Raw genomic sequence first — 26,915 nt, 5'->3', positions numbered from 1 at the left:
TTCCTGCCCAGCATCTGTCCCCCCGTCCATCATCTCTCCCCCCTTTCTCTGCCCAGCATATCTCCCTCTCTCCCTGCCCAGCATCTGTCCCCCCTCTCCCTGCCCAGCATCTGTCCCCCCTCTCCCTGCCCATTATCTCTCCCCTACTAAGGGACACTACTATTGTGGGTGTTTTTAGTGGAACTGTGAGTGTTGTGTTTAAGAGTCACTACTTCTGTGGACTTTGTGTACAAGGGACACTACTATGTTGTGTAGTGTGAATCAGGGGCACAATGTGCAGTGTAATGTAAATAAGATTGTGCTACAGTAAGGTGTAATTAAATTGGGCTATACCTATTCCTTATGATACCTCACCCTTTAATTGTGTGCTATTAGCAGAGGGAGCGCGCAAATATAGATTTTGTAGGAGGGCACAGAACACAGTAGCAACGGCCCTGGTCAATGTATAAGTCTGGAGTGCTCATGGCCGCCTCTTTCTGCTGTACCTCATTGTGACATGTCCCTATTTGAACTTGCAGAAAAACAATGTGATCCTCAAACAAATTATCTATACTGTTCTCTGTGTGCTGAATGTGATAGCCTCACAGAAACTAGCCTGTAGTTCCATTCAGCACATCAAGCTGTTTTGGATCACAAATGTAAAGGATGTGAAGAGAAAAGAACATACACTGCATAGTTAAAAGAAATAGATGTACCTAGGAAAGCACCAAAAATCTGTAAGATTAATGCATGCATGTATTTGCAGCTGTAGAGATAACACTATAATTGCAAGCGAAAGCTTTGTCCCTAATTGCTGTAATCTGAAACAACATAACCAATTAGAATCAATGCTTGATGTGACAATATAAATGGGGGTTAATAGGTTAAACCACCCAGGGGGAAAGTACAGCTGAAGCAGCAGTTCACACTTTACCATTTTCTACGAATTGATGTTTATCTATTTAAATCTATACCTCTATACATATAATGACCCATAAATACATCTCCAGCTTTTATTTTATTTGCTTTTCTTTAGAGCTATATCCCTTTAAGATGATGTAATAGTTATTTCCCTGGTTGGTTTCTTCCCTGCACTGCTGAAATAGCACCATCTCAGAACAGCCCTGGGAACTGTGGATCCACCCAGCTCAGCATCCAGAGCAGGCTCAGCAACCAAGCAGCAAAGCACCCAGAGCTGTACATCAGCTGCTGCTGCTGCTTGCTCTTCCGACTGCTCCTGTCCCTTCTTTTCCTTTCAGCTTACAGTACCTGGAACTATGTTAGCCTTTGTGTTCCGGCTAGTACTTGGATTGTCAAATGAGCATCCTGCTCCACGCAGGCTGGCTGCTGTGATTGAGTTTTTTTTGCCAGGTATCTAAGAATCATCATCCCATCTGGAGGAAGCTTTCCCCCAAATAACGAGCCAGTCTTATTCTGAGTACATTTTATTTGCTGACTGCTACACCAAGCCCCTGCTACTGTACCTGGGAGCTGATAACTTTCTACACTTGATAAGAGAATCACCTTTCTGATACTTTTTTATTATGATTTTTATATTGGTTTTTATTTGTGTTTTTATAAACTGACCTCTTTTTCCATTTGAAAGGATTATGCAACTCAGGTATAGTATTTTTTTTTGTGTGATATACCACTACCCAACATAACAAGAATCACATTTATATTACTGTTTGCAGTAATCAGAACATATGACTTAATGTACTCACCCATTTTTTTTCCTGACTGAATCCTGCTTAACAGTAGATAAATTGATAATAGTATGTAAGCATTAGTGTCACACACACACACACACACACACACACACACACACACACACACACACACACACACACACACACACACACACACACACACACACACACACACACACATATTATGCATTATGTAATGTGTGCTTTCATTACCATTTTCAGAACTTTACAAATGTTTTCTCTTTCCCTGACAGATTCTAATGTGTGTGTTCGTTCTGTATGATCCTGCATCTAGTGGATTCAGTGTGATCTATGTGCTTTTTATGCTATTTTAGCAAGTTCTTTCTAAAGTGGAATTGGTCTAGATAGACTGTTATGTTCATGTACAACTGGAATTAACTTCATGATTACAAAATTCAGAATAAGAAGAGAATTATTCAATTTTGGGGGACTGCACAGCAGTTTTTAATTCCTGATTTAACATTTATGAACAATTTGTACTAGTTAGTGGCTCCTGTTTAATAGCACCATGGCATTGAGTGGAAACTGCAGAACTTATGCCCCACCCAGAGACCAAGTAACTCTCCTGCAATCTTTCCCAGAGGTGGTTGAATTAAATGTTGGTGGGCAAGTTTACTTTACACGCCATACAACATTAACCAGTATACCCCATTCTCTGCTATGGAAAATGTTCACCTCCAAACGGGACTCTATAAATGACCTGGCAAAAGATGCCAAAGGACGATTCTTTATTGATCGAGATGGGTTTCTCTTCCGTTATGTTCTGGACTATCTCAGGGACAGGCAGGTTGTCTTGCCGGATCATTTTCCAGAAAAAGGGAGATTGAAAAGAGAAGCGGAATACTTTCTACTTCCAGAACTAGTGAAACTCTTAGCACCTGATGAAGTTAAACAGAGCCCAGATGACTACTGCCACAGTGACTTTGAAGATGTCTCCCAAGGAAGTGAAACCAGAATATGCCCATCTTCATCATTGATACCATCAGATAGAAAATGGGGCTTCATCACAGTTGGGTACCGGGGTTCATGCACAATGGGTAGAGAAAGTCAAGCGGATGCAAAATTTCGGAGAGTTCCAAGAATTCTGGTTTGTGGGCGTATTTCTCTAGCCAAAGAAGTCTTTGGAGAAACACTAAATGAAAGCAGGGATCCGGACAGAGCCCCAGAAAAATACACCTCCAGGTTTTATCTTAAGTTTAAACATCTAGAGAGAGCATTTGACATGCTGTCAGAGTGTGGATTCCATATGGTAGCCTGTAACTCTTCAGTGACAGCATCTTTCGTCAATCAATACACCGATGACAAGATCTGGTCCAGTTACACAGAATATGTCTTCTACAGTAAGTACCAAAGAACCAAAAAGTTATCAATTTCACTTTGATGTTGCTTAGCATTACATTATACTTGCTATACATTTGCTATTTATTTTTATCATTGATTTAAATTCAATCCAGGAAAAAAAAAATAAGATTGTAAGCGTCAAGATCACTTTTTTGGAAAACATAATTATGTCCTGACAAATTCAGTATATCACGCGGCTCTTTTTATTTAACACCAAGATTGCTGTGATTGAACCATAGTTTATAGCTTCTGATACTGGTAATGATAAGAAGCTGGAATTACTTTGGCTAGATGGCACTAGAGGCCAGTACAAGTTTGCTTGGAATGGAACTGACTGTGTCTTACTTTATAAATCAACAGGATGTCATTCTCTCACAGTAGCTAAGCATTTACAGCTGAAAGAAGGGAGAAGATGGGATAGGATTAGTACATGCTGTAAATCTTTTTTCTCTCCTTTCATGCAGGAAATTTAGAAATTAATTTTCTGTACACGCTGTTATACTTTAACATTTGTAGTGCACTTGTTCAGTGCGTGGTTCCAGATACTGTTGACTGAACTATGGTTTGTTGGATTAGTTTGATGTTCGAAGCCAATTTGTAGCAAAGTTCATTGCGCCTGTTCACATTGTGTAGCCATATACATAACACCCAAATCATCACTATTTCACACCCCTAAATTTACCAGCAAGCTGGTATGGACATGTACCTGATATTGTTTATATTATAAATAACATATCGTATTTGGACAATATATGTTACATGAGATACAGTAGATCTGATTATTTGGTGTGTACTCGAAGGCTCATCTTGTTTTAGAAAGAAACTGTACAAGTGCTGGAGATAGAATTTGTCAAAAGAGGCGCGAGAAGTCTATGGAGAGTTTTAGTCTATTTTTTCTAGGCGAGCATCCTGCCCAAGGTCAGATGGATAAGCCTCTTGGGAACGTAACTAAATTGGTTTCATCCTCAAGGCAATGATAAAGTAAACCATTGTACATTGCTAATAGCTTAGGCTGTTATCTTTATTATAAAGACTAAACTCATGTAAGAAAAAAGTGTGTCATTATCTGCAGCTAGGGTTAGTAGTCATGGGAGCCATGCAAGTTGGCAATGTGGCACCAGTTTTACAAAAGATAGTAAAAGACTATTCAAATACAGGTTTTATATGTCGTTATTTATGAAGGGAACCAACATACTGTATGTGTCTTAGGAATTTCACCCATCTGTAGCAGAATCTCTATTGAATGTACAGCTGCTGTAATATTGTCATTACACCTTATAATGCACACTGATTGTACAGCTGCTTCCTGCTGCATAAAGCTATATATTCATTGATTGTTTTACTACCAATAGAGCTATAGTTTTAGACAATGGTGATGTGTTTATCCATGGTAAATGCAAAAAACCGTGATGATAGGGCAAAATACATTTTGGACTGCTGTTTAACACATTGCGTCCTGCTTGGACCCTCCTTTCAAGCATGACAAATCCAGATCCTACAGAATATAAATATATATATATATATATATATATATATATATATATATATATATATATATATATAGCATAAAGGAACTTGTGCAAAAAACAACTTTATAAATCCATCAAATACGTGCAAACAGAGACCGACGTTTCGGGGTGAAGCCCCGTTTTCAAGGTGCAGAAGTGACTTCTGCACTTCTGCACCTTGAAAACGGGGCTTCACCCCGAAACGTCGGTCTCTGTTTGCACGTATTTGATGGATTTATAAAGTTGTTTTTTGCACAAGTCTCCGAGTGCCGCCGCTGTGTTCCTTTATGCTACCTCTTGTATTGGAAGGCACCAGAGCAGTATACACGCCTGGGACTGAGTGCCGGTCCGCCCCACCCCGCTATATATATATATATATATATATATATATATATATATATATATTTATGTATATGTAAGGCCGCTCGAAGCAAAAGCTTCAAAAGCTAGTCTGCTACCTTCTGTGTTTGTGCATGTGAGAAAGAGATGTAGTCTCACTCTCTGCCAGCAGATGGCAGTGTTTCAGAGACTCACGGACAATAGTCATATATATATAGACGATATATATATATATATATATATATATATAATCTTTTATATACAGTACTAGAGTTATTTTCCCCTTTTTTATTTAACACTGTGTATCTTGGTGGTTTGGTTGTACTGTATAATATTTTTGCACAGGTGGTCTGAAGTACAGTATGTCCTGTCATTCTTCTTCATATACACCATCTTTTCTTACTCATAATGTACGGTGTCCATTCCCGCATCTGCACACTAACTTGTTTTAGGTCTGTGCTGTTTTTAGGACTATATGATATTATCTGTGGAGTGGCATCATTTGTACTCACAAAAAGTGGCTCTGATGATTCTGCCCTAGGGATATGGAGCCACCACATGAGAGTGTGCCACATCATCAAGGGGCATGCTAGGCATTTCAAAAGTTCTCGGCTGTTTCCTAACCTCTGTCGCCTGAAACCCCTCTAGAATTGTTGTATGCATTAGTTACTAGTGACTCCGGATAAATGTGCCAACTGACTGAATATTAAGAACTATTAATCCACACCCAAGAATTTACTCATACCACAATATATGATAGTCAGCTTATGCAATCCTTATGGGTGTGCATTATTAGTACGACAGTGTCAAGTTTGACAGTCAATAGGTCGACCACCATTAGGCGAAAGGTCGACATGCACTAGGTTGACGTGATCAAAAGGTTGACGTGAACAAAATGATGACATGAATATGCTCGACACAGGAAAAGGTGGACATGAGTTTTTTACAATTGTGTGTCGACGTGGACACGTCCACTTGCATGGCTCACTTCGCTTGCCATGTAACTATTATTATTTCTCTCCATGCCTACATGGGTGGTGAAGTAGGAGCAAGTCAGTTTAACCCCTGAGTGGTGAGTTTTGCTGGGGCAGGACAAACCTACCAGGGCAGGTTTGTCCTGCCCCAGCAAAACCCACCACAGAACATAGGACAACACCCCCTGTTGCTCCCCCCTCCTGTCGCTCCCCCCCCCCTCCCCTCATCTCCGTTCTGGCAAACGTACACTGGAGCTCCCCTTGCGGCTGCCCCAGCCACCATTCACAACAGGCGGCATAATTGGGATGTTCGGGGTGGCCCGGGAGGACTCGGGTGCCTGAACTCCCTAACACTCCCGATTCCCCCCGAGCCACGCCGAATGTCCCCTAGCTTTCTGCCTGCTCACTGCAACTAATGGCGGTGGGGGCAGCAGCAGGGGAGCTCCAGCTTATGATCACCGGAGTGGAGGGGCGAGGGGTAGCGACAGGGGAAGAGGGGTGAGAGACCACTGTGGGGGGGGGGGCTCAGCTGCAGGCACCACTATCGCACACCTTCGTATTGGTAGTATGCGCGGCAACGCATCTGAACCCAGAAACTTTACGGGTACACCACTGAAGAGATTAAAAAAACTGCTTGTGTACCAATATTGGTTGACCTATTGACTGTCGACCTATCAATCGGATACCCATCCTTATCTTTCCACAAGCTATACCACTTATATTTATAGAGCATGCTATCCAATAATGTATACTGTTGAGAGCATACTGGCCTACTATCCAAGAATGAAGTAGACATTTGTGAATTTCATGCAGCACTTATAGGGGTACATTTTCTAAGATGGTAATTCTGTTGAAGATGGGATGTTGCCCATAGCAACCAGCCAGATTCTACTTATTTATTTACAATCTTCTAGAAGATAATAGTTAGAATCTGATTGGTTGCTATGGGCAAAATCCCATCTTCATTAGAACTCCCATTTTAGTAACTTTACCCCAGAGACACCAGGCAGAGGAGACAAGCCTTCTGGATAATGTCCACTTCCCCAGTGAATGGAGAAATACAGGAACTTGAATTGTTGGATCATTGTGGCACTGCCAAACATTCATTAAATATTGAGAGCACATCCAGGAAAAGCATTATATGTTAGCAAGGATGGTTGTGGGGAAATGACGACTTTATGGTAAACATATTTCAAGTCACATAATTGAAACTAAAGGGGCATACACACAGGGCAATGTGAGGGCTATTTCTAAGCGATCTTACTAGATCACTTAGAAATTAAGCATGGGTCGCTCCGTGTGTATGCCCCTCAGCAACGGCGATGCACGGCCTCGCGTGTCAATATCGCCTGACTAGATCATGACTGCATGCAGTCAAAATCTAGTCATCGCCAGTGTTTTCTCACCAGAGAACACTGGTCCGCACGGATCGCTCAGCACACATCTCAGGTGCATCGTGGGTGTGCTGAGCAATCTGTGCTTAAGCATGTAGGCTCCCCCAAGCAGCGTGTCCATAAGAGTGATTTGAGAGTCTTTAGTAATGATGTATTTGTGGTGCAATGTCATTTCATACAGAGCTAGGTTTACCATACTATCCCATTAAACTGGGACGCTCATGGATTACACGTTATGTGGCTGATTAAAGCCAGGTGAAATACAGACTTGAAGTCAGCCAGCCACAGAACCTGTTCAGAGCTTATAGTATGTTGTTAGTGGAAAATGCTTTCTACATATCAGGATGGGTCCGGTATGATATGCCGGCGGTCGGAATCCTGCTGGTCAAAATACCGACGCTGGAATCCCGACCGCCACAATGCTGACAAGGGGGGCCGTGGATGCCCCCCCTTGCGGGTTCGCTACGCTCGTCACGCAGTGAGTCTGGTGCCTCGCTGCGCTTGGCAAAGTGCTGGCATTGCGGCGGTCAGGATTCCGGCGTCTGTATTCGTCCACCGTGATTCCGACCGCCAGCATATTGACTGCATCCAATCAGGATTACATTTCTGAGATTGTTGAAACCTGTAAATTAATTTAATGCAGGGTTGACGACTTTGAGGCTGAACTCTCCGGGAGAGCACAGTCAGCTTCAATAGTAAGGGAGTGGGGCCGGAGGATGGGCTGTGAAAGGGGGCGGAGACAGAGTGGGACTATCAAATATATTAACATGTGGGCATGGCCATTGCTAGTGCATCATCATGGCCACACCCTCCCACTCTGTATTGCCGGTATTACAGGCATTACACAGCGTGGAGTGGGGCCACGATGACGCATTTGCATCATCTGGTATGCGCAAACCCCCTGCAGAGAGGGGACTGCAAGAGGCTGCCGCCATTCCCGGGGGCAAGGATGTGGACCCGATTTTCGGGAGTCTCCCGGGCAACCCGGGAAGGTTGGTAATTATGACTTCATGTTCTACTAAAGAAATACAAAGCAGGCGCTTTTCTGTGCAAATATTAGCATAATTACATGATATTTTAAACTAGAACAGCTCTTTAATACATTATTTCTGTAAACATATGCTTTGACCTACTTTACTTTTATGGGTCATAATGGTTCATTTTCTCTATTAGCAGAATGCCTAAATTCAGATCTGAGCCTGCCACATCTTCCCAGTAGTAGCAGTACACTGTGTTATGAGCAGATGCTGTGTTTTTGTATTTCTTTTTCCATTTCTGTTGGAGGAGTGTTGCCAGTCGGCAGCTCTGTACTGTTTTAAGAAGAGTACAGTTTGACTTTTGAGCACTGAACAGTGAAATGGGTCTTATATCATGAAATAAACATTAACGTGTCAGTGACAGTGAAACTGGCTGAGTGCTTCCACGTTATTGCATTTCTAATGTACTGTACTGCTCTTGAGATGGATATAGGAAGGAGGTTTTAGTTACCACGGGTGCATATTGACAACTGTAACAGCAGTGATCTCACCATTAGCAGAGTAGAAGAACTCTTAAGAGGAATAATGTAACTTATGTCTAAAAGTTAGTTTCAAACCCAGCAATATATTAACTGAGTTAAAGGAATACATCACAAATAGCAATTTTTATACCTATCTAAAGTGCAACTGATATATTTTAATGATACTAGGGATTGTATTTATCAAAGCTTGTAGAGAGATACAAATGTTAGAGATAAAGTACCAACAAATAAGCCCCAAACTGCCATTTTTGTAACACACCCTTCAAATTGTAAAGGCCCCCATACAATTGGAACACGGTCATTGAGTCGTCAAGCATTGGGTTACCACTGAAGGTCGACGTGTCTTAGGTCGACATCTGCAATAGGTCGACATACTTAAGTTCGACTGTGGCTAGGTCGACATGGGTTTTTCACTTTTTTTTGAGCCGACATGTGCCGACAGGTGGTATTTCATGCCCTACAATCCACTAGGGTCTGAAGGGGGGTAGAATATTGCACCCCAAGCATGGCGAGTGCAGCGGTGCACCCATACAGTGTCCGTGTCGACTATGGCAGGTATTCACTGTGCAGTGAATCTAGTTTCGGATTCGCTGCACAGTCGCCGGGTTCTGGAGGGATGGAGCATTCCCTGCCAGCCCTCCATCTCCCCTATTCAACGCCTCAGGGGCTCACTGCCCCTGATGGTGATTTTTAACCCCCCTGGCAAATGCAGCAGGGAGCCGGGGGGACGGTGCAAGGCAAGGAGATGGAAGCCTACCTGCCTGCGCTGGCATGTGTGGGGGAGAAGGAGGGCTCCTGGGGACACAGGCAGCAGCTGCCCCCTTGGAGGAGCTGACAAGGATGCAGTGGAGAGAGCCGCTGCGCTGGTCCCCCTCGTGCATATGTAATGAGTGGGACCAGTGTGCAGTGAATATGTAATGAGCGTCTCCCCCTGCTGATGTCATGTGTAAAAAAAAAAAATTAAATAGATATTTGAATCCAAATAGCATGTCCCTTCACATAATTAAATGACTGATTTTTTGACACCAAAAAAATCCTTTATTTTAAAAGATCACATTCCAGTTCACCTTAAATGTCGAATGCAAAACGGCGAATCATGGCGAAAATCACGGTAAAAGCAGTTCTCCATCCTAGCATTGAATACACTCTCGGCGAATCACAGTGAAAACCCTATTGAAATACACCAGCGAGTTGCATGAAACTGAGAACTGGCCGGCATTCACTGGTCGCTTTCGGCGAACAGTGAACATTGAATAGGAGTCAGAGTCTAGCAATTATTTTTTAGAAGGTGCTAAATAAATAACAAGTAGAATCTAATTGGTTGCTATGGGCAACATCCCATTTTGATTAGATCTCTGATCTTAGTAATTTAGAATCTAATGTGCCAGGGTAGCTGAGCTTATCTGCCCCATTAATATTCTTTTCATAACTACTGATAAAATGTATAAAAACCACAACTGGAACTATAATAACATCAGAATTAGAACTGGCTAGCTGAAGACGGGCTGTTTAAGCTGTCACAGCTTAGTAAACATGGGCAATGCTACAGTAAAGATCAGTTATATTCTGGTGCTCCCTGAATGCATATACAGTATGTACCACATATACTGTAGCTACAATGGCAAAGGAGAGAAGAGAAAAACTAAATGTTATCCTGTACTATGTTGAATTTCATTCATTGTCGGCTTTAAAGATCACAGTGAACTTTTAGCAGTTTTTGACAGACAACGTGTGACCATAATGGCAGACTGTAGAAAGGAGGTTATTCATTATTGATCATTGTTTATACATCACGTTGAGAAGCCTAATTGGAGACATCTCTCAAATGATGTCTGAGATTGATTTTATGCAGCACAACCACTGTTTTTGTACATTTTTTGTTACTGCAGGATCTTCAATTCCAGAGCTTTATTGCTTTACTTAATACATTTATATAGCTGTTGACAAACACATTGAGCCCATCTCCAAATATTTATTTACTATCTATAGAACTGTGCCTTTTATTCACCTTATATTCTCACTTCTTTTTATGTCCTTTTTCCCTCTTGGGATGTTGCTATGCGCAACCAATCAGATTCTATCTATTATCTTCTAGAAGGTGCTAAATAAATACGAGAGTAGATTCTGATTGGTTGCTATGAGCAACATCCATCTTCAATAGAACTCCAACCTTTTTAAATAAACCCCTTACTATTCTGATTTACGATTTACTGCATCCTCTTCAGTTCTAACCAATCAATGTCTACTTTGAATGCTTGTTTTTTTCTAAATTAATAACAAGGGAAGAGAAGAAAGACTGTTATGTAAGTGACGCACTGTTAGGACAAGAAAAATTAATAAAATGTAACCTTTAATTGTTTATTTTAAGATTTGCGACATATAAAAACAATTGCCAAGGAGGCAAAGAGGAAGAAACAAAGTGTTTTTAAAAAAGGGGATATAGATCCTCTCAAATTGAACCCCAATGTCCTGTTCCCAGTGTAATTGCTAGATTAGGTGCGTGTTGCTGTATATCTTACAGTGTGTACCCACTCATGAAATGAAAAAATCTGTTACAATTTTCACTTAATTAAGTTACTTTTGTTTAATATTAGTTTATAACACAGATTGCTCCCAAGGACTGTGCAGATAAATTAGGACAGCAAAGTAAATATGTCTGTTTGGTCCTTTTAAACATCAAAAAAAGGGTTGCCGCCTAGTATCTGCACAGATATTGCACAGTGTGTAGCACAGTCTTAAATAATAACAGACTACGGGGCCGGCTGGTACCCCCATGAAATGTATTTTGATTGATGTATAGGGCGTTACAGTATCCACTCACAGAGGGCGCATCTGATAGGTTCTGTGGGGTCAGAACCTGACCACGGTCTCCCAAGACTCAGATGTGATTACAGCACGCCAGTGCAGATACAGCACCCGGCCGGTGCGTCCCTCTGTTAGGCGCAGTGTCAAGTGACGGAGCGCGACGCGGGTCTGCGAGTTGGAGAATCACAGCCTCACCACTGACTGTGATCTCCCCACAGACACCGATGCACTACCAGCACAGCCGGGAACAGTGGCATACGTACAAGCCACTTTCCCTGCGGAGAGGAACCAAACAAACGGCGGAGAACACTAACAGCCGATTTGTGTTCCCAATATCAGATCTAACGGGTACACTTTAGATGTGAAATACGGCATGTATACTACCAGCCGGCCCCGTAGTCTGTTATTATTTAAGACTGTGCTACACACTGCGCAATATCTGTGCAGATACTAGGCGGCAACCCCTTTTTTTGATGTTTAAAAGGACCAAACAGACATATTTACTTTGCTGTCCTAATTTATCTGCACAGTCCTTGGGAGCAATCTGTGTTATAAACTAATATTAAACAAAAGTAACTTAATTAAGTGAAAATTGTAACAGATTTGTTCATTTCATGAGTGGGTACACACTGTAAGATATACAGCAACACGCACCTAATCTAGCAATTACACTGGGAACAGGACATTGGGGTTCAATTTGAGAGGATCTATATCCCCTTTTTTAAAAACACTTTGTTTCTTCCTCTTTGCCTCCTTGGCAATTGTTTTTATATGTCGCAAATCTTAAAATAAACAATTAAAGGTTACATTTTATTAATTTTTCTTGTCCTAACAGTGCGTCACGTACATAACAGTCTTTCTTCTCTTCCCTTGTTATTGCTCAAATTACTGTTGAAGTGACAGCACACCCCACATAATAAAGTCTATGAATATTGATTGAAACAAGGGGTTACCTTATAAACACTGCCAGTGCGATTGTTCACCCCCCCTCTTTTTTTTCTAAATTACTTACTGTCATTCTCCCATTACTAGTTGTTCAAGCTCCCACATTGTAGATAATTGGGTAACATATCTCAAGGTGTCAGAAAGCAAACCTTTTCATTGCAAACATGGTAATGAAAGGAAAAAGCAATAACTCTGCGGGATCCCTCTTTGTAAATGCTAGGAATTGGTCACAACCACTAACGCTGGCCATACACTAGTGCAAAATTTGGACACTTGCATGTGTTTCAATTCTTATCTGGTCCGATGTACAGTCCTGTGTACATCGGATTGGAGATGAATATTGGACCTGCTGCACATAGGATTAAAAGGAATCCCAGGCGTCATTTACACATGGTGGCTGTCTTTAGCACCTTCGATATATCGCATGCAATTTGCTTTATATAGCCATATTTTCCAGCCCCTGTAGTACAGCCCATCAGATAAATCGCATATAAATCGAAAGGAAGGACTCCCAGGGAGCTGCCGGGATGGTTCAAGGGAAATCAAATGTGACTTGAGGCTCAGATAAGTTATACCCCTTTCACATTGCAGCTGTAACACGGTATATTGCCGTTTTTTTAGTGCTTTAAAACGGTTCCAGCTGCAATGTGAAAGCTACATTGTCAATTTACCGGTTACAGAAAACCGGTATTTTGACATGTGTTAAAAGCAGGATCCTACACGTTTCTGAGCCGTTTTCCCTGCAGTCTGAACAGCTCAGAAACGGTATTTGCTACAAATGATAACCACACTTGATCCCCGCCCACAAGCAGGAAAAAAACATTTAAAATTACATTGTATGGCTTTCTATGGGTGAAACGGGTTGAATCTGAAAGGTACAAAACGGTATTTAAACTGCAATATACCTTTACATCATGCAATATGAAAGGGGTTTAACTGGCTTTTGACCAGTTATAAGACACGTTTAGAAAATCGGGTTGAAAGCAGGTTTTTGCATTGTGAAAGCAATATTACAGTAGTGTTTGGGGGCCTTTACTTTGCAATACATTTGTTTCAATCACTGTAACTTCACTCTAATCTTTTCAGTTACATACAGTAGTCTACAGTATATCCACAGGACAAGACGATCTGTATCTGTACTGGTTCAAATAACTGTTTTATGTTTTTATATATTTATACCACTGAGAATTTATAGAATAAACACCACCTGTAATATGAGTCTGCAGGGATATACAGTCGTATTACTGCATATTTTATACTGATTGCTATCTCATTTCTACAGTATTGCATACAATTTTAGATAAATAATAAGAAAAATCTATATTACACATTCCAATGTGCAGCAGATGACGGCGAGGATTCCCTTAAACGGCAAATGCAGGGAGCTCGCTGAATTTTGTAGTGAGCCCCACCATTTTGATGGCTGCACTCGCTTTTTTGGACTACTAGTTCAAAATGAACGCTGCTTTAGCGTATTGCAGGCATTTTGAACTAGATGCAATGCTATATAGTCCAAAACCTATGGGCCACATCTTTCTGTGTGCGGGCACCTTGACTAATTAGCAAAATGGATAATGATCACCTTATAATACTGTATCCACATTTATTATTCATCCTACAAGTTTAGATTTTTGTTTTGTTTGAAAGTTTACATGTTGCTTGCTGTTGCGGCAGTCAGGGAAATAACTGTATGTACAGTATTACAAGTATAAGCTTTGCCTCTATGACTTGCATACCTTCTGCATTATCTTTGACTCTATTCCACTGACAGCTTGATCTTTATTAGGTTTCTGGTGGGATATTATATCTTATATGCTATTATAATTATTTAATTAGTAACTGCCAACTGTGTTTATACAAGCAGTAATTCATCAAGCTGTTGCATCTGTGTTAATGAATTACAACCAAGGGAGGTTCTCAAAGCAACCAGTTATGTGAATACTAACATGTCCTTAGCAGAATTGGCACTAGAGTCATGGAAAAAGACACCACTCTTAATTACAATCATTCTCTTTATTGGGTATTAGTGGATACTGTAGGGCAAATACTATTTTCAGACCAATAAAGTGGTAGTTATCTGATTAAGTTTTTGTATTTTTTTTATACTTATTAAATAATTGATAGATCAACACAGTGCGCTCTCTTAATTTATGTAATTTTTTCAGGCTGAATTTTCGACTCTTTTGAGAGCAGCATATCAATTATCTGTAGCTGTAATTATTAATGATTATTTGGTGATTAAGTATTTTTTTTTAATTATTTTTGCACCTGATATACTTGGGGTGGAGTATACTGGTTTCAATTTTATCTGAATACTAACATGTCCTTAGCAGAATTGGCACTAGAGTCATGGAAAAAGATACCACTCTTAGGGGTAGATTTATTAAGCTTGGTGAAGTGATACAGTGTCTGGTTTTTATCACGGGCAAATCAGCACCTACCTGTCATTTTTCAAACCAAGCCTGTAACTTCACAGTTAGCAGTTGATTGGCCAGTGATAAAAAAACATACACTTTATCACTTCATTGAGCTTAATAAATCTGCCCCTTAATTACAATCATTTTCTTTATTGGGTACCTTTAGTGGATACTGTAGGGCAAATACTATTTTTAGACCACTAAAGTGGTAGTTATCTGTTTAAGTTTGTGTACTATTTTTTTTAACCTTCTTGTAGGTACTGTAGTAGTATTCCTAAAATGGAATATTATTTATTTATTATCAGTTTCTTATATAGTGTACACATATTCTGCAACGCTTTACAGAGTATAGTTGAACATTCACATCAGTCCCTGGCCCAGTGGAGCTTGCAAACTATATTCCCTACCACACACACACACACAGACATTCTAGTGTTCATTTTGTTGGCAGCCCTTTGACCTAGCAGTATATTTTTGGATTGTGGGAAACTGGAGGAAATTCACGCAAGCACGGGGAGAATATACAAACATTGCATAGTTAGGGCCATGGTGAGGCAGTAATGCTAACCATTACACCGTCCATGATGCATTATAAAACCATCTGCACATATTCATACAGATGATAGTTCAAACTGGATCAGGAACACATTTTATGCACTGAAATGAAGAAAGAGTTGACACTATCAAAAATATAATGTACACAAAATATTTTATTTGGAATGTTCTTTAACATATATACTGTAGCATTATAGAGTAACTCAGTGGAAATGAAGTGTAATGTCTCTTCTTTCTCAATTTCTTTACAATGATTGTACCTGTATTACTTGTTTGGCATTGAAGATCTTGGCAGAGTGGCAAAGTGGAACAGAAGTTGGCACAGGAAACAAGTGTTTGGCATAAGTGACCAGTGTCAACCCATTCATTTATTTATTATTATTTATTAACAGTTTTGTATCTGTATATATATATACATCGCTGGGAGACTGGCACTCTGCTTACAGATAGTTTTAGATCCTGGTGCCTTCACAAGTCTATCAATATACAAGATTGAAACATTGAAACTATCTGTTGGGACAGCATGATTTAGTTCAAAAACTGAGTGCCGCACCTCCTGGCTATATATTTATATATATATATATATATATATATATATATATATATATATACACACATATATTTCTTATTCATAACCCTTTTACATCGCAAATGCCAGGTTGCATCCGGGATTTGGACACGGGTCCTTACCGGGAGCGACCTGGCATTTGCGAAGTGAAGCTCCCCTTATTGACCCGGCAATAAGCCAGATCGCTGACATCACACAAGGATGGGGCAGAGTTGCGGCGCATCATTGGGGGGAGGCGGCAGCTCTTCGAGCAGACACTGCCTCCTCCCTATAGTGTAAATAGTTTACCCAGGTCAAGCGAGCCCTACCCAGGTAAAGCCTTTCTTTTAACCCGGGTCAGAAAGTCGGGTCGCTGGACCAAGGTTTTACCTTTTGGCGTTTTCACACCACACAGAGACCCAAGTCGATCCAGCAACAACCCAGGTTGGACCCAGGTTATTTGTGCGGTGTGAAAGGGTATTACATTCACACTTGGAAATAGGAAATAGGAATTAGTCATTTATTTAATTTTTTATAAGTCTGTATTTTAAAGATGTGTGCTCACATAATGATTGGGTAAAATATAACACATTTAGTAGTTGAGATCAATATAACTATGAAATAAAGTGCATACAAAAACAATATTACTGTTGACAAACATGCATTGGATAATGTGAAACCGCAGTAAATTAACTTACACTTTCAGGTGAGCCGGCCGACACAGAACAGACTGCCTCTGGGGACCCAGCGAGACACAGGGTGTAGCTAGAAGAATAAGACACCTGTAAACCTCAATCAGCCCTCAATCAGCCCACACAGCGGAACGGGGGCACAAGGCCTCAGCCACCCTAACTTCACCTATTTGCACTCTCGCACGTAGGTGGTATGTGTGACTCTCACAGGGGAGAGCCACAGACAGGCGCTCAGGGGCAAGACACACAGTGATAAAACTTACTTGAACGATACTTGTCACCTTGCTAGGGTATCCCTGCACCTGGGGAAAGGGAAGAAACCACAGCCTCTCTACAAATCTACACTAGCGTAACTAGGACTAACCGGTCCCTGCTATAACACAATAACAAACTAGGCTGACCTTACAATAACAATCAGTGCTTACAGTACTCTAACTAGCAACAGGACATGCAAGGAAACAATCATTCAATGACAAGAACAACATTATCAAATTACACCAGGACGTGTGTGGATGTGTGGGTGGTACTGAACCCTCGGGATGTAGGGTGTGACCGGCCGTGTACAGGGCACCCTTGGCAGTCACAGGTACCTATTAGACAGCCGTCTATCCCAGTGTCAGGACCTGTGAGATGGGGTTACCAAAATACCACCCCTTTTCCCTCTATGAACATACAGAAGAAAGCTATGATGCGGCAAACCCAGATTGGTTCACTGCATCTCCTTCTGATTGGCTGCCCCGCCGCGAGGCGAGCCATTCAAAAGGCCGGACACTGATTGGAGAATCTTGTATCCTTCCGGATTCAAGTCTCTCCTGGCCAGGACTACGCCATGCACGCCGCGTGCGCCGCCCCGAAGAGGAACCAGCAGGAGGGGGATGGAGGTAAGCCTCATCCATCCCCTCCACAGCACAGGCCGCCTCCCGATGCCCTCTCACAGATAATGACATTAAATGAGATTTGATGATGATTTACAATCTATATTCACTACCACGTGTACAGGCACACACAGACATTCTAGGGTTAATTTTGTTGGAAGCCAATTGACCTACCAGTATATTTTTGGAATGTGGGAGGAAACCGGAGTACCCGAGGAAACCCACGCAAGTACAGGGATGATAACTACATCTGACAGCAACACTCAATAAAAAACAGTAGTGACAGTCATTAATGGTCTGGTTCACAAATGCTGTAGATTTGATTTCAAATCTTTGATAAGGAGGAATGCAGTCTACAGTATGAATTATATAATGTGGATCCATAATGGTTCTGTGCTAAATGTTACAGTTTGTGCTAACATCATGGGCTGCTGAAGGCATTTGTCACAATTCAGATTGAATGTATGTCCTGGAGCAGAACTAATTCACATATACCCCTTTCACATCAAACCTAGTTACCGGGTACAAGCCAGTTTCTCGCCGGTAATTAGAGCGATGTGAAAGGGGTTATTGGTTATAGCTAACTGGTAGCAACACGGCAATATGAACCAGGTAAAAAGCAGGGTTCTTACCGGTTTGTTGCCGTGTTGCTCTGCAGTGTGAACGGGTCAAACAGGTTTAGCCACCCATTTCCTATTAACATCATGGAGGAGGCAGTGCTTGGAGCAGCAGCAGCTCTAAGCGCTGCCTCCTCCCCCGATGACACGCCGATGCTCCACCACGCCCCCACATGATGTCAGTGAACAGGCAATATTGCTGGTTCACAGAGGCGATCTGAACAGACAGCACATGCAGGGTTGCACCAGGACTGAACCGTTTCTCTCTCTCTCTTCCCCCTCTCTCTCTTCCCCCTCTCTCTCTCTTCCCCCTCTCTCTCTCTTCCCCCCTCTCTCTCTCTTCCTCCCCTCTCTCTCTCCCCCCTCTCTCTCCCCCCCCTCTCTCTCTCTCTCTTCCCCCCTCTCTCTCTCTTCCCCCCTCTCTCTCTCTCTCTCTCTCCTCTCTCTCCCCCCCCTTTCTCTCTTCCCCCTCTCTACCTCTCTCCTACCTCTCTACCTCTCTCCCCCCTCTCTCTCTCCCCCCTCTCTCTCTCTCTCCCTCCCTCTCTCTCCTAGGCATACGGGGGGGCCCGTCCAAGATTTTGCTATGGGGCCCACATCGTTCTAGTTACGCCTCTGACTGGCAAGTTTAAATTATATTCTAATTTATTGAAAAGTACATTAAATCATATTTGCCTACTCTACTGGAATGGGCATGAGGCTCTCAAAATATATAGATCGAAAAAAAGTGGGCAGTTCAGACAGCTAATGACAAGATCTGTACTGAACTGTATCATTCTGGTAGCACCCTCTGCTTTATAATACTGATACAGTATTTTATAGTGATGGTGTGGTCATAGTGACACAATTGGGGCATCATGCCACCAGCCGACCCACTTTCTCGTGACACCATACCCCAAGCTGAGATGACCTGGCTACAATTTGGCAAGCATGCATTAGAGCAGTGGTTCCCAAACTTTTATAAATCTCGGTGCCCTACAGTATCCAATTTTTTTTTCAAAGCACCCTCAGCCAATAGATTATTATTCATAAATTTAGAGAAAAAAACATTCAAATAAAATTGATTGTTTTTGTATGTCATTATAATTTTGCACATATGTGGTGAGGGTTTTTCTTTTTGTATTTCAGAAGCCACAAGCACTGGTTTGGCCAGTAAAATTGCACATACTGTAAATAATTTGAATTGATGGGTTCCAAGCCTTGGAAAATATAAAGTGAATGGAGCAAAGTACCAGCAAATCAGCTTCTAAAGATTTGTCCCCTTCTGTTTTTGGCAGGTATTCAATGCGGCCGGCAAGGGGGTTAAACAGCGAGGATTGCAAAAAACCAGCGATCCTCGCTGTTTAACCCCCTCACCAGCCGCTCGCCTTATTCAACGTTCTGGGGAAATCCTCGCCGTCACAGGATGGCGAGGATTCCCCCAAACAGCAAGACCCGCGGCTAATGCAGCGAACCTGCTGTATTTAGCCACGAGTCTCACTGCTTCTGGAGCCGAATGGAGCGAGGGGGAATTGGCATATGAAGGGGGGTGCATTGAATACTGACAGGGTGAGTGGTGACACCGAGCAGGAAGCCCTGCTCATTGTAGCGGCTCACCCACAGCATTGAATACCTGCCTTTGTTGCAGCTGTTGCCGCGTATGCAGCTCAGCAATTTTATACTGTGTAATGCATCGCTCATTTGCATGCACCAAGGAATCTTGGGAGACACATGCTGCAACACACGTGTAACTGCCATGTTACAGGCTGCATTTGAAAAATGACAAGAGCTTGTTGGTTGGCACTTTATCTCTGTGCATAGTGCACAGGTTCTTATTCATTGTTTTACAATTTATTAACCCTAAATATAGGGTGCCAAGAATTGTTCAGCAAATAGATTATTTTTCTAAAGGTACAGTTGGTAGTGGGATTTGTAAAAAAAATTTCTTCTAACAATCACAGAATCCTCCAGAGATATATGTAGTTCAGTCATTAGCAGAACATTCAATAGTATAGATTGATGACCAGAAATGTTTTACATCAGTCTAATAGTTGGCCTATGTTGTCTTGCCCCCGTATACATAAGAGCAGCGCAATGTATTGTTATTGTTAGAAGATTTTATAAATTGGGTCACAGTAATGAAACACTGTCAGGAGATCTTACTGCAGCCTGTTAATGAGGCCTACAATAGTATCTTCTGGACAAGACTAGCGTTCATTCGGATGGCCGGTTATTAAAAGGCGTGCTTGACCTCTAACTGACTGAAGTATGAGAATTACTCAGAGAATACATCAGTAATCCAAAAGACAGCTCAACATCCTGTTATTATAATATTTTGAATGACAGAGGACAGTTACAGGACTAGCATTTCAATCATGTTCCTGCTATACTTTTTCTCCATTTTGACACACTGTATGTAATATTAAGGAAGATATATTAATCCTGGTAAAGTGATAAAGTGGTGATAAAGCAGTGGTAAAAGGGAAGGTGATAATGCACTAGCCAATCAGCTGTGTTTGAAAATGGCAGTTATGAGGTGATTGGCTGGTGCGTTATCACTTCGACTTTATCAGTGCCTTTTCACTTTACCAGGCTTAATATATATCTGCTCTATTGTTCCTTTTGCACCCTTGATCGAGTTATATTACTGCTATGGTCAAAAAATAAACAAGTTATATTTTTTATTGTAGATGTTAAAAAACCTCATTTTAGGACAAACATCCCCCTTTGCAGTGTGTGGTACTGCAATTAGCAGCAGCACAAAACTTCAGTCACAAGCAGCAACTGGGACGACATTATACTTGTGAAGATGCTCACTTCCCTGCCCCCCCCCCCCATTTAAAAGCATAGCAGATAATGCTGTGGACTGGAGAAACCCCCCACCCCACATGTAATGCATGTCCCCCCTTTTATTGTACTTGTTGTATGGATCCCTGCTGCCGGCTGAGCCTCCTCCCTGGTGCTGAGAATAGTCACAAACACTGCGGGTGCCCGAGTCCCACCGCTGCTGATCTCCCGGTCACTTCTCTTCTTTCTGCTCTTCAATTGCGGTGCACGGTTGACGTCATGACGCCACTCGCGCACTGCTTCACTGGGAACTTTGAAGCCGGCTCTGGGAAGCAGACCTGAGGGAGAGCGGATTGTAGGGGGAGAGGAGCGGAGGGTAGGGGAGGGAGAGCGGAGGGTAGGGGATGGAGCTGGAAGCCACTGAATGGGTGAGGGGTTATAGCTTCCCCTTGTGGATGAGAAGGGGGAAAAAAAGCAGTGCTTGAAGAAAGTGCTGGTATACCATACCGGCGTATACCGGCCCACTTCGAGCACTGCTCCAAAATCAAACTGGTTTTGCAGTGTAAATGATTGCAGCTTTAAAAAAAAGGGAGATTTCTTACCAAATCTCTCACTTTCTGAGTCTCTCATTTTATTACATTTCCCCCAAGGTTTATTTAAACTTATATGACAATTAGTTCTTTATAGTAGCCCCTGAGGAAGACTGCTGTGTGCACTTGAAACGGCTGTTTGGCTGTGTGTGTACATTTCTCTCATGCCTTAATAAAATTACATTGGATCTTTATACCTGGAGTGCCGGTTCTTTCACTATTCTGTCTACAGGAGGGTAAGTGTGAATCCTTATCGTATAAACATTAAAAAGAGTAGCAATTCAGTGTAGGAAAATGTAGACTTACATTAGACTTAAATCCAGGTTTGCATGCAGAAATGTTTTTGTGTAATAGGAGTATTGCTACCCATGCTTATTTGCTACAATAGATACACTTTCCCCCTCAAATGGGTGCATCTGCCAAATGGAAAGCAGTGTCAATGTAAGTAATTGGGTTTAAAGTTATGATTGGGGCTCTTGTCCTTACAGATTTTAAACAGAATTCGTATACTGTATGGCTATAGAAATGAATGTTATCCTATTCTTACATTAATGGTACATTTTATAGCTTGCAAATTTAGGCATAATACTTACTTTTAACCCCTTCCTGACAGAGCCTGTTTTTGCCTTCCTGACAGAGCCCTTTTTTTCAATTCTGACATGTCTCACTTAAGTGGGGATAACTTTTTTTTGCTTTTACTTATCCCAGTGATTTTGAGATTGTTTTTTCGTGACACATTGTACTTCAAGTTAGTGGTAAATTTTCGTCGATACAGTCTGTGTTTTTTTGTGAAAAATACCAAAATATCGTGAAAAAATGGAAAATTTAGCGATTTGCAAAATGTTAAATTTTCTGCTTGTGAGACAAATAATCTTACCACTCAAAAATAGTGAATAACTAACATAGACCATATGTCTACTTTATGTTGACATCATTATTTCAACTTCCTTTTAATTTTTCGGGACACTAGGAGGCTTACAATATGAATAGCAAATTCTCAAATTTTCAAGAAAATTTCAAACACTGATTTTTTTAGGGACCAGTTCAGTTCTGATGTGACTTTGAGGGACTTGTATGTGAGACACCCCCATAAATGATGCCATTTCAAAAACTGCACCCCTCACAGTATTCAAAACAGCATTTTGGAAGTTTGTTAACCCTTTAGGTGTTTCACAGGAATTAAAACAAAGTGTAGGTGAAATTTCAAAATTTCTTTTTTTTTGCAGATTTGCAATTTTAATACATTTTTCTAAGGAACACAGTACATTTTACTAGAGAAATGTGACTAAAAATTGATTCCCCCAATTCTTTTGTTTTCATAAATATCCTATATGTGGCCCTAGTGTGCACGGTGACCAAACCACAGGCTTCATAATAGAAGGAGCACCTACTTGATTTTGGAGCCTCCTTTTTATGAGATTATTTTTAGGCACCATGTAGGTTTCTAGGCACCATAACATGCTAAAAGTTAGGAACCCCCCCACAAGTGACCCCATTTTGCAAACTACACCCCTCAGGGAATTCAGCTAGGGGTATAGTGTACATTTCAAACCCGCAGGGGTTTCACCAATTGTGGTACAACTGGGCAGTGAAAATGAAAAATTATTTTTTTTACACAAAAATGCAGTTCTGGCTCCAAATTTGACATTTTCAGAAGGTATGAAGGAGAAAAAGCACCCCAAAATCTGTGCCCCAATTTCTCCCGAGTACAGCAATGCCTCACATGTGACCAAAAAATACCAGTTGGGTGCATGGCAGGACTCAAAAGGGAAGGAGTGATTTTTGGATTTTGCAGCTCAGATTCTGGTGGAATTTTGGTGGGTGCTATGTCGCATTAGCAAGACCCCCCAAGCACCAATACAGTGGAACCCCCCCACAAGTCACCCCATTTTGCAAACTACACCCCTCAGGGAATTCATCTAGGGGTATAGTGTACATTTCAAACCCCCAGGGGTTTCACCAATTTTGATACAAGTGGGCAGTGAAAATGAAAAATTACATTTTTTTACACAAAAATGCAGTTCTGGCTCAAAATTTTTCATTTTCAGAAGGTATGAAGGAGAAAAATCACCCCAAAATCTGTGCCCCAATTTCTCCCGAGTACGGCAATGCCTCACATGTGACCAAAAAATACCAGTTGGGTGCATGGCAGGACTCAGAAGGGAAGGAGTGATTTTTGGATTTTGCAGCACAGATTCTGGTGGAATGAATGGTGGGTGCTATGTTCCACCAATACAGTGGAACCCCCCCACAAGTCACCCCATTTTGCAAAGTACACCCCTCAGGGAATTCATCTAGGGGTATAGTGTACATTTCAAACCCCCAGGGGTTTCACCAATTTTGATACAAGTGGGCAGTGAAAATGAAAAATTACATTTTTTTACACAAAAATGCAGTTCTGGCTCACAATTTTTCATTTTCAGAAGGTATGAAGGAGAAAAAGCACCCCAAAATATGTGCCCCAATTTCTCCCGAGTACGGCAATGCCTCACATGTGACCAAAAAATACCAGTTGGGTGCATGGCAGGACTCAGAAGGGAAGGAGTGATTTTTGGATTTTGCAGCTCAGATTCTGGTGGAATTTTGGTGGGTGCTATGTCGCATTAGCAAGACCCCCCAAGCACCAATACAGTGGAACCCCCCCACAAGTCACCCCATTTTGCAAACTACACCCCTCAGGGAATTCATCTAGGGGTATAGTGTACATTTCAAACCCCCAGGGGTTTCACCAATTTTGATACAAGTGGGCAGTGAAAAAGAAAAATTACATTTTTTACACAAAAATGCAGTTCTGGCTCAAAATTTTTCATTTTCAGAAGGTATGAAGGAGAAAAAGCACCCCAAAATCTGTGCCCCAATTTCTCCCGAGTACGGCAATGCCTCACATGTGACCAAAAAATACCAGTTGGGTGCATGGCAGGACTCAGAAGGGAAGGAGTGATTTTTGGATTTTGCAGCTCAGATTCTGGTGGAATTTTGGTGGGTGCTATGTCGCATTAGCAAGACCCCCCAAGCACCAATACAGTGGAACCCCCCCACAAGTGACCCCATTTTGCAAACTACACCCCTCAGGGAATTCATCTAGGGGTATAGTGTACATTTAAAACCCCCAGGGGTTTCACCAATTTTGATACAAGTGGGCAGTGAAAATGAAAAATTACATTTTTTTACACAAAAATGCAGTTCTGGCTCAAAATTTTTCATTTTCAGAAGGTATGAAGGAGAAAAAGCACCCCAAAATCTGTGCCCCAATATCTCCCGAGTACGGCAATGCCTCACATGTGACCAAAAAATACCAGTTGGGTGCATGGCAGGACTCAGAACGGAAGGAGTGATTTTTGGATTTTGCAGCACACATTCTGGTGGAATGAATGGTGGGTGCTATGTTGCACCAATACAGTGGAACCCCCCCACAAGTCACCCCATTTTGCAAAGTACACCCCTCAGGGAATTCATCTAGGGGTATAGTGTACATTTCAAACCCCCAGGGGTTTCACCAATTTTGATACAAGTGGGCAGTGAAAATGAAAAATTACATTTTTTTACACAAAAATGCAGTTCTGGCTCACAATTTTTCATTTTCAGAAGGTATGAAGGAGAAAAAGCACCCCAAAATATGTGCCCCAATTTCTTCCGAGTACGGCAATGCCTCACATGTGACCAAAAAATACCAGTTGGGTGCATGGCAGGACTCAGAACGGAAGGAGTGATTTTTGGATTTTGTGGCTCAGATTCTGGTGGAATTTTGGTGGGTGCTATGTCGCATTAGCAAGACCCCCCAAGCACCAATACAGTGGAACCCCCCCACAAGTCACCCCATTTTGCAAACTACACCCCTCAGGGAATTCATCTAGGGGTATAGTGTACATTTCAAACCCCCAGGGGTTTCACCAATTTTGATACAAGTGGGCAGTGAACATGAAAAATTACATTTTTTACACAAAAATGCAGTTCTGGCTCAAAATTTTTCATTTTCAGAAGATATGAAGGAGAAAAAGCACCCCAAAATCTGTGCCCCAATTTCTCCCGAGTACGGCAATGCCTCACATGTGACCAAAAAATACCAGTTGGGTGCATGGCAGGACTCAAAAGGGAAGGAGTGATTTTTGGATTTTGCAGCTCAGATTCTGGTGGAATTTTGGTGGGTGCTATGTCGCATTAGCAAGACCCCCCAAGCACCAATACAGTAGAACCCCCCCACAAGTGACCCCATTTTGCAAACTACACCCCTCAGGGAATTCATCTAGGGGTATAGTGTACATTTAAAACCCCCAGGGGTTTCACCAATTTTGATACAAGTGGGCAGTGAAAAAGAAAAATTACATTTTTTACACAAAAATGCAGTTCTGGCTCAAAATTTTTCATTTTCAGAAGGTATGAAGGAGAAAAAGCACCCCAAAATCTGTGCCCCAATTTCTCCCGAGTACGGCAATGCCTCACATGTGACCAAAAAATACCAGTTGGGTGCATGGCAGGACTCAGAAGGGAAGGAGTGATTTTTGGATTTTGCAGCACAGATTCTGGTGGAATGAATGGTGGGTGCTATGTTGCACCAATACAGTGGAACCCCCCCACAAGTCACCCCATTTTGCAAACTACACCCCTCAGGGAATTCATCTAGGGGTATAGTGTACATTTCAAACCCCCAGGGGTTTCACCAATTTTGATACAAGTGGGCAGTGAAAATGAAAAATTACATTTTTTACACAAAAATGCAGTTCTGGCTCAAAATATTTCATTTTCACAAGGAATGAAGGAGACAAAGCACCCCAAAATCTGTGCCCCAATTTCTCCCGAGTACGGCAATGCCTCATGTGTGACCAAAAAGTGGCAGGACTCAGAAGGGAAGGAGTGATATTTGGAGTTTGCAGCACAAATTCTGGTGGAATTTTGGTGGGTGCTATGTCGCATTAGCAAGACCCCCCAAGCACCAATACAGTGGAACCCCCCCACAAGTCACCCCATTTTGAAAACTACACCCCTCAGGGAATTCATCTAGGGGTATAGTGTACATTTAAAACCCCCAGGGGTTTCACCAATTTTGATACAAGTGGGCAGTGAAAAAGAAAAATTACATTTTTTACACAAAAATGCAGTTCTGGCTCAAAATTTTTCATTTTCAGAAGGTATGAAGGAGAAAAAGCACCCCAAAATCTGTGCCCCAATATCTCCCGAGTACGGCAATGCCTCACATGTGACCAAAAAATACCAGTTGGGTGCATGGCAGGACTCAGAAGGGAAGGAGTGATTTTTGGATTTTGCGGCTCAGATTCTGGTGGAATGAATGGTGGGTGCTATATGGCATTAGCAAGACCCCCGAAG

At 41.8% G+C, this 26,915-nt stretch overlaps 1 protein-coding gene across 1 annotated transcript in view; it reads left to right on the top strand.

The window, feature by feature from the left end:
• The first annotated feature begins 1,085 nt into the window (after window positions 1–1,085).
• Window positions 1,086–26,915, top strand: part of KCTD16 (potassium channel tetramerization domain containing 16) — a 294,529-nt gene continuing 268,699 nt past the window's right edge. Inside the window, exons 1-2 of the mRNA XM_083181915.1 lie at window positions 1,086–1,600; window positions 1,943–3,049. Of these exons, the coding sequence (XP_083038041.1) occupies window positions 2,218–3,049 (832 nt within the window). The 5' untranslated portion in view covers window positions 1,086–1,600; window positions 1,943–2,217. The remainder of the gene's footprint in view (window positions 1,601–1,942; window positions 3,050–26,915) is intronic.

The sequence above is a fragment of the Crinia signifera genome, chromosome 4 (genome assembly GCF_055691185.1).
Source record: "Crinia signifera chromosome 4, ASM5569118v1, whole genome shotgun sequence".
In the NCBI taxonomy this organism is placed as follows: Eukaryota; Metazoa; Chordata; class Amphibia; order Anura; family Myobatrachidae; genus Crinia; species Crinia signifera.
This window is presented reverse-complemented; position numbering and strand designations above follow the sequence as displayed.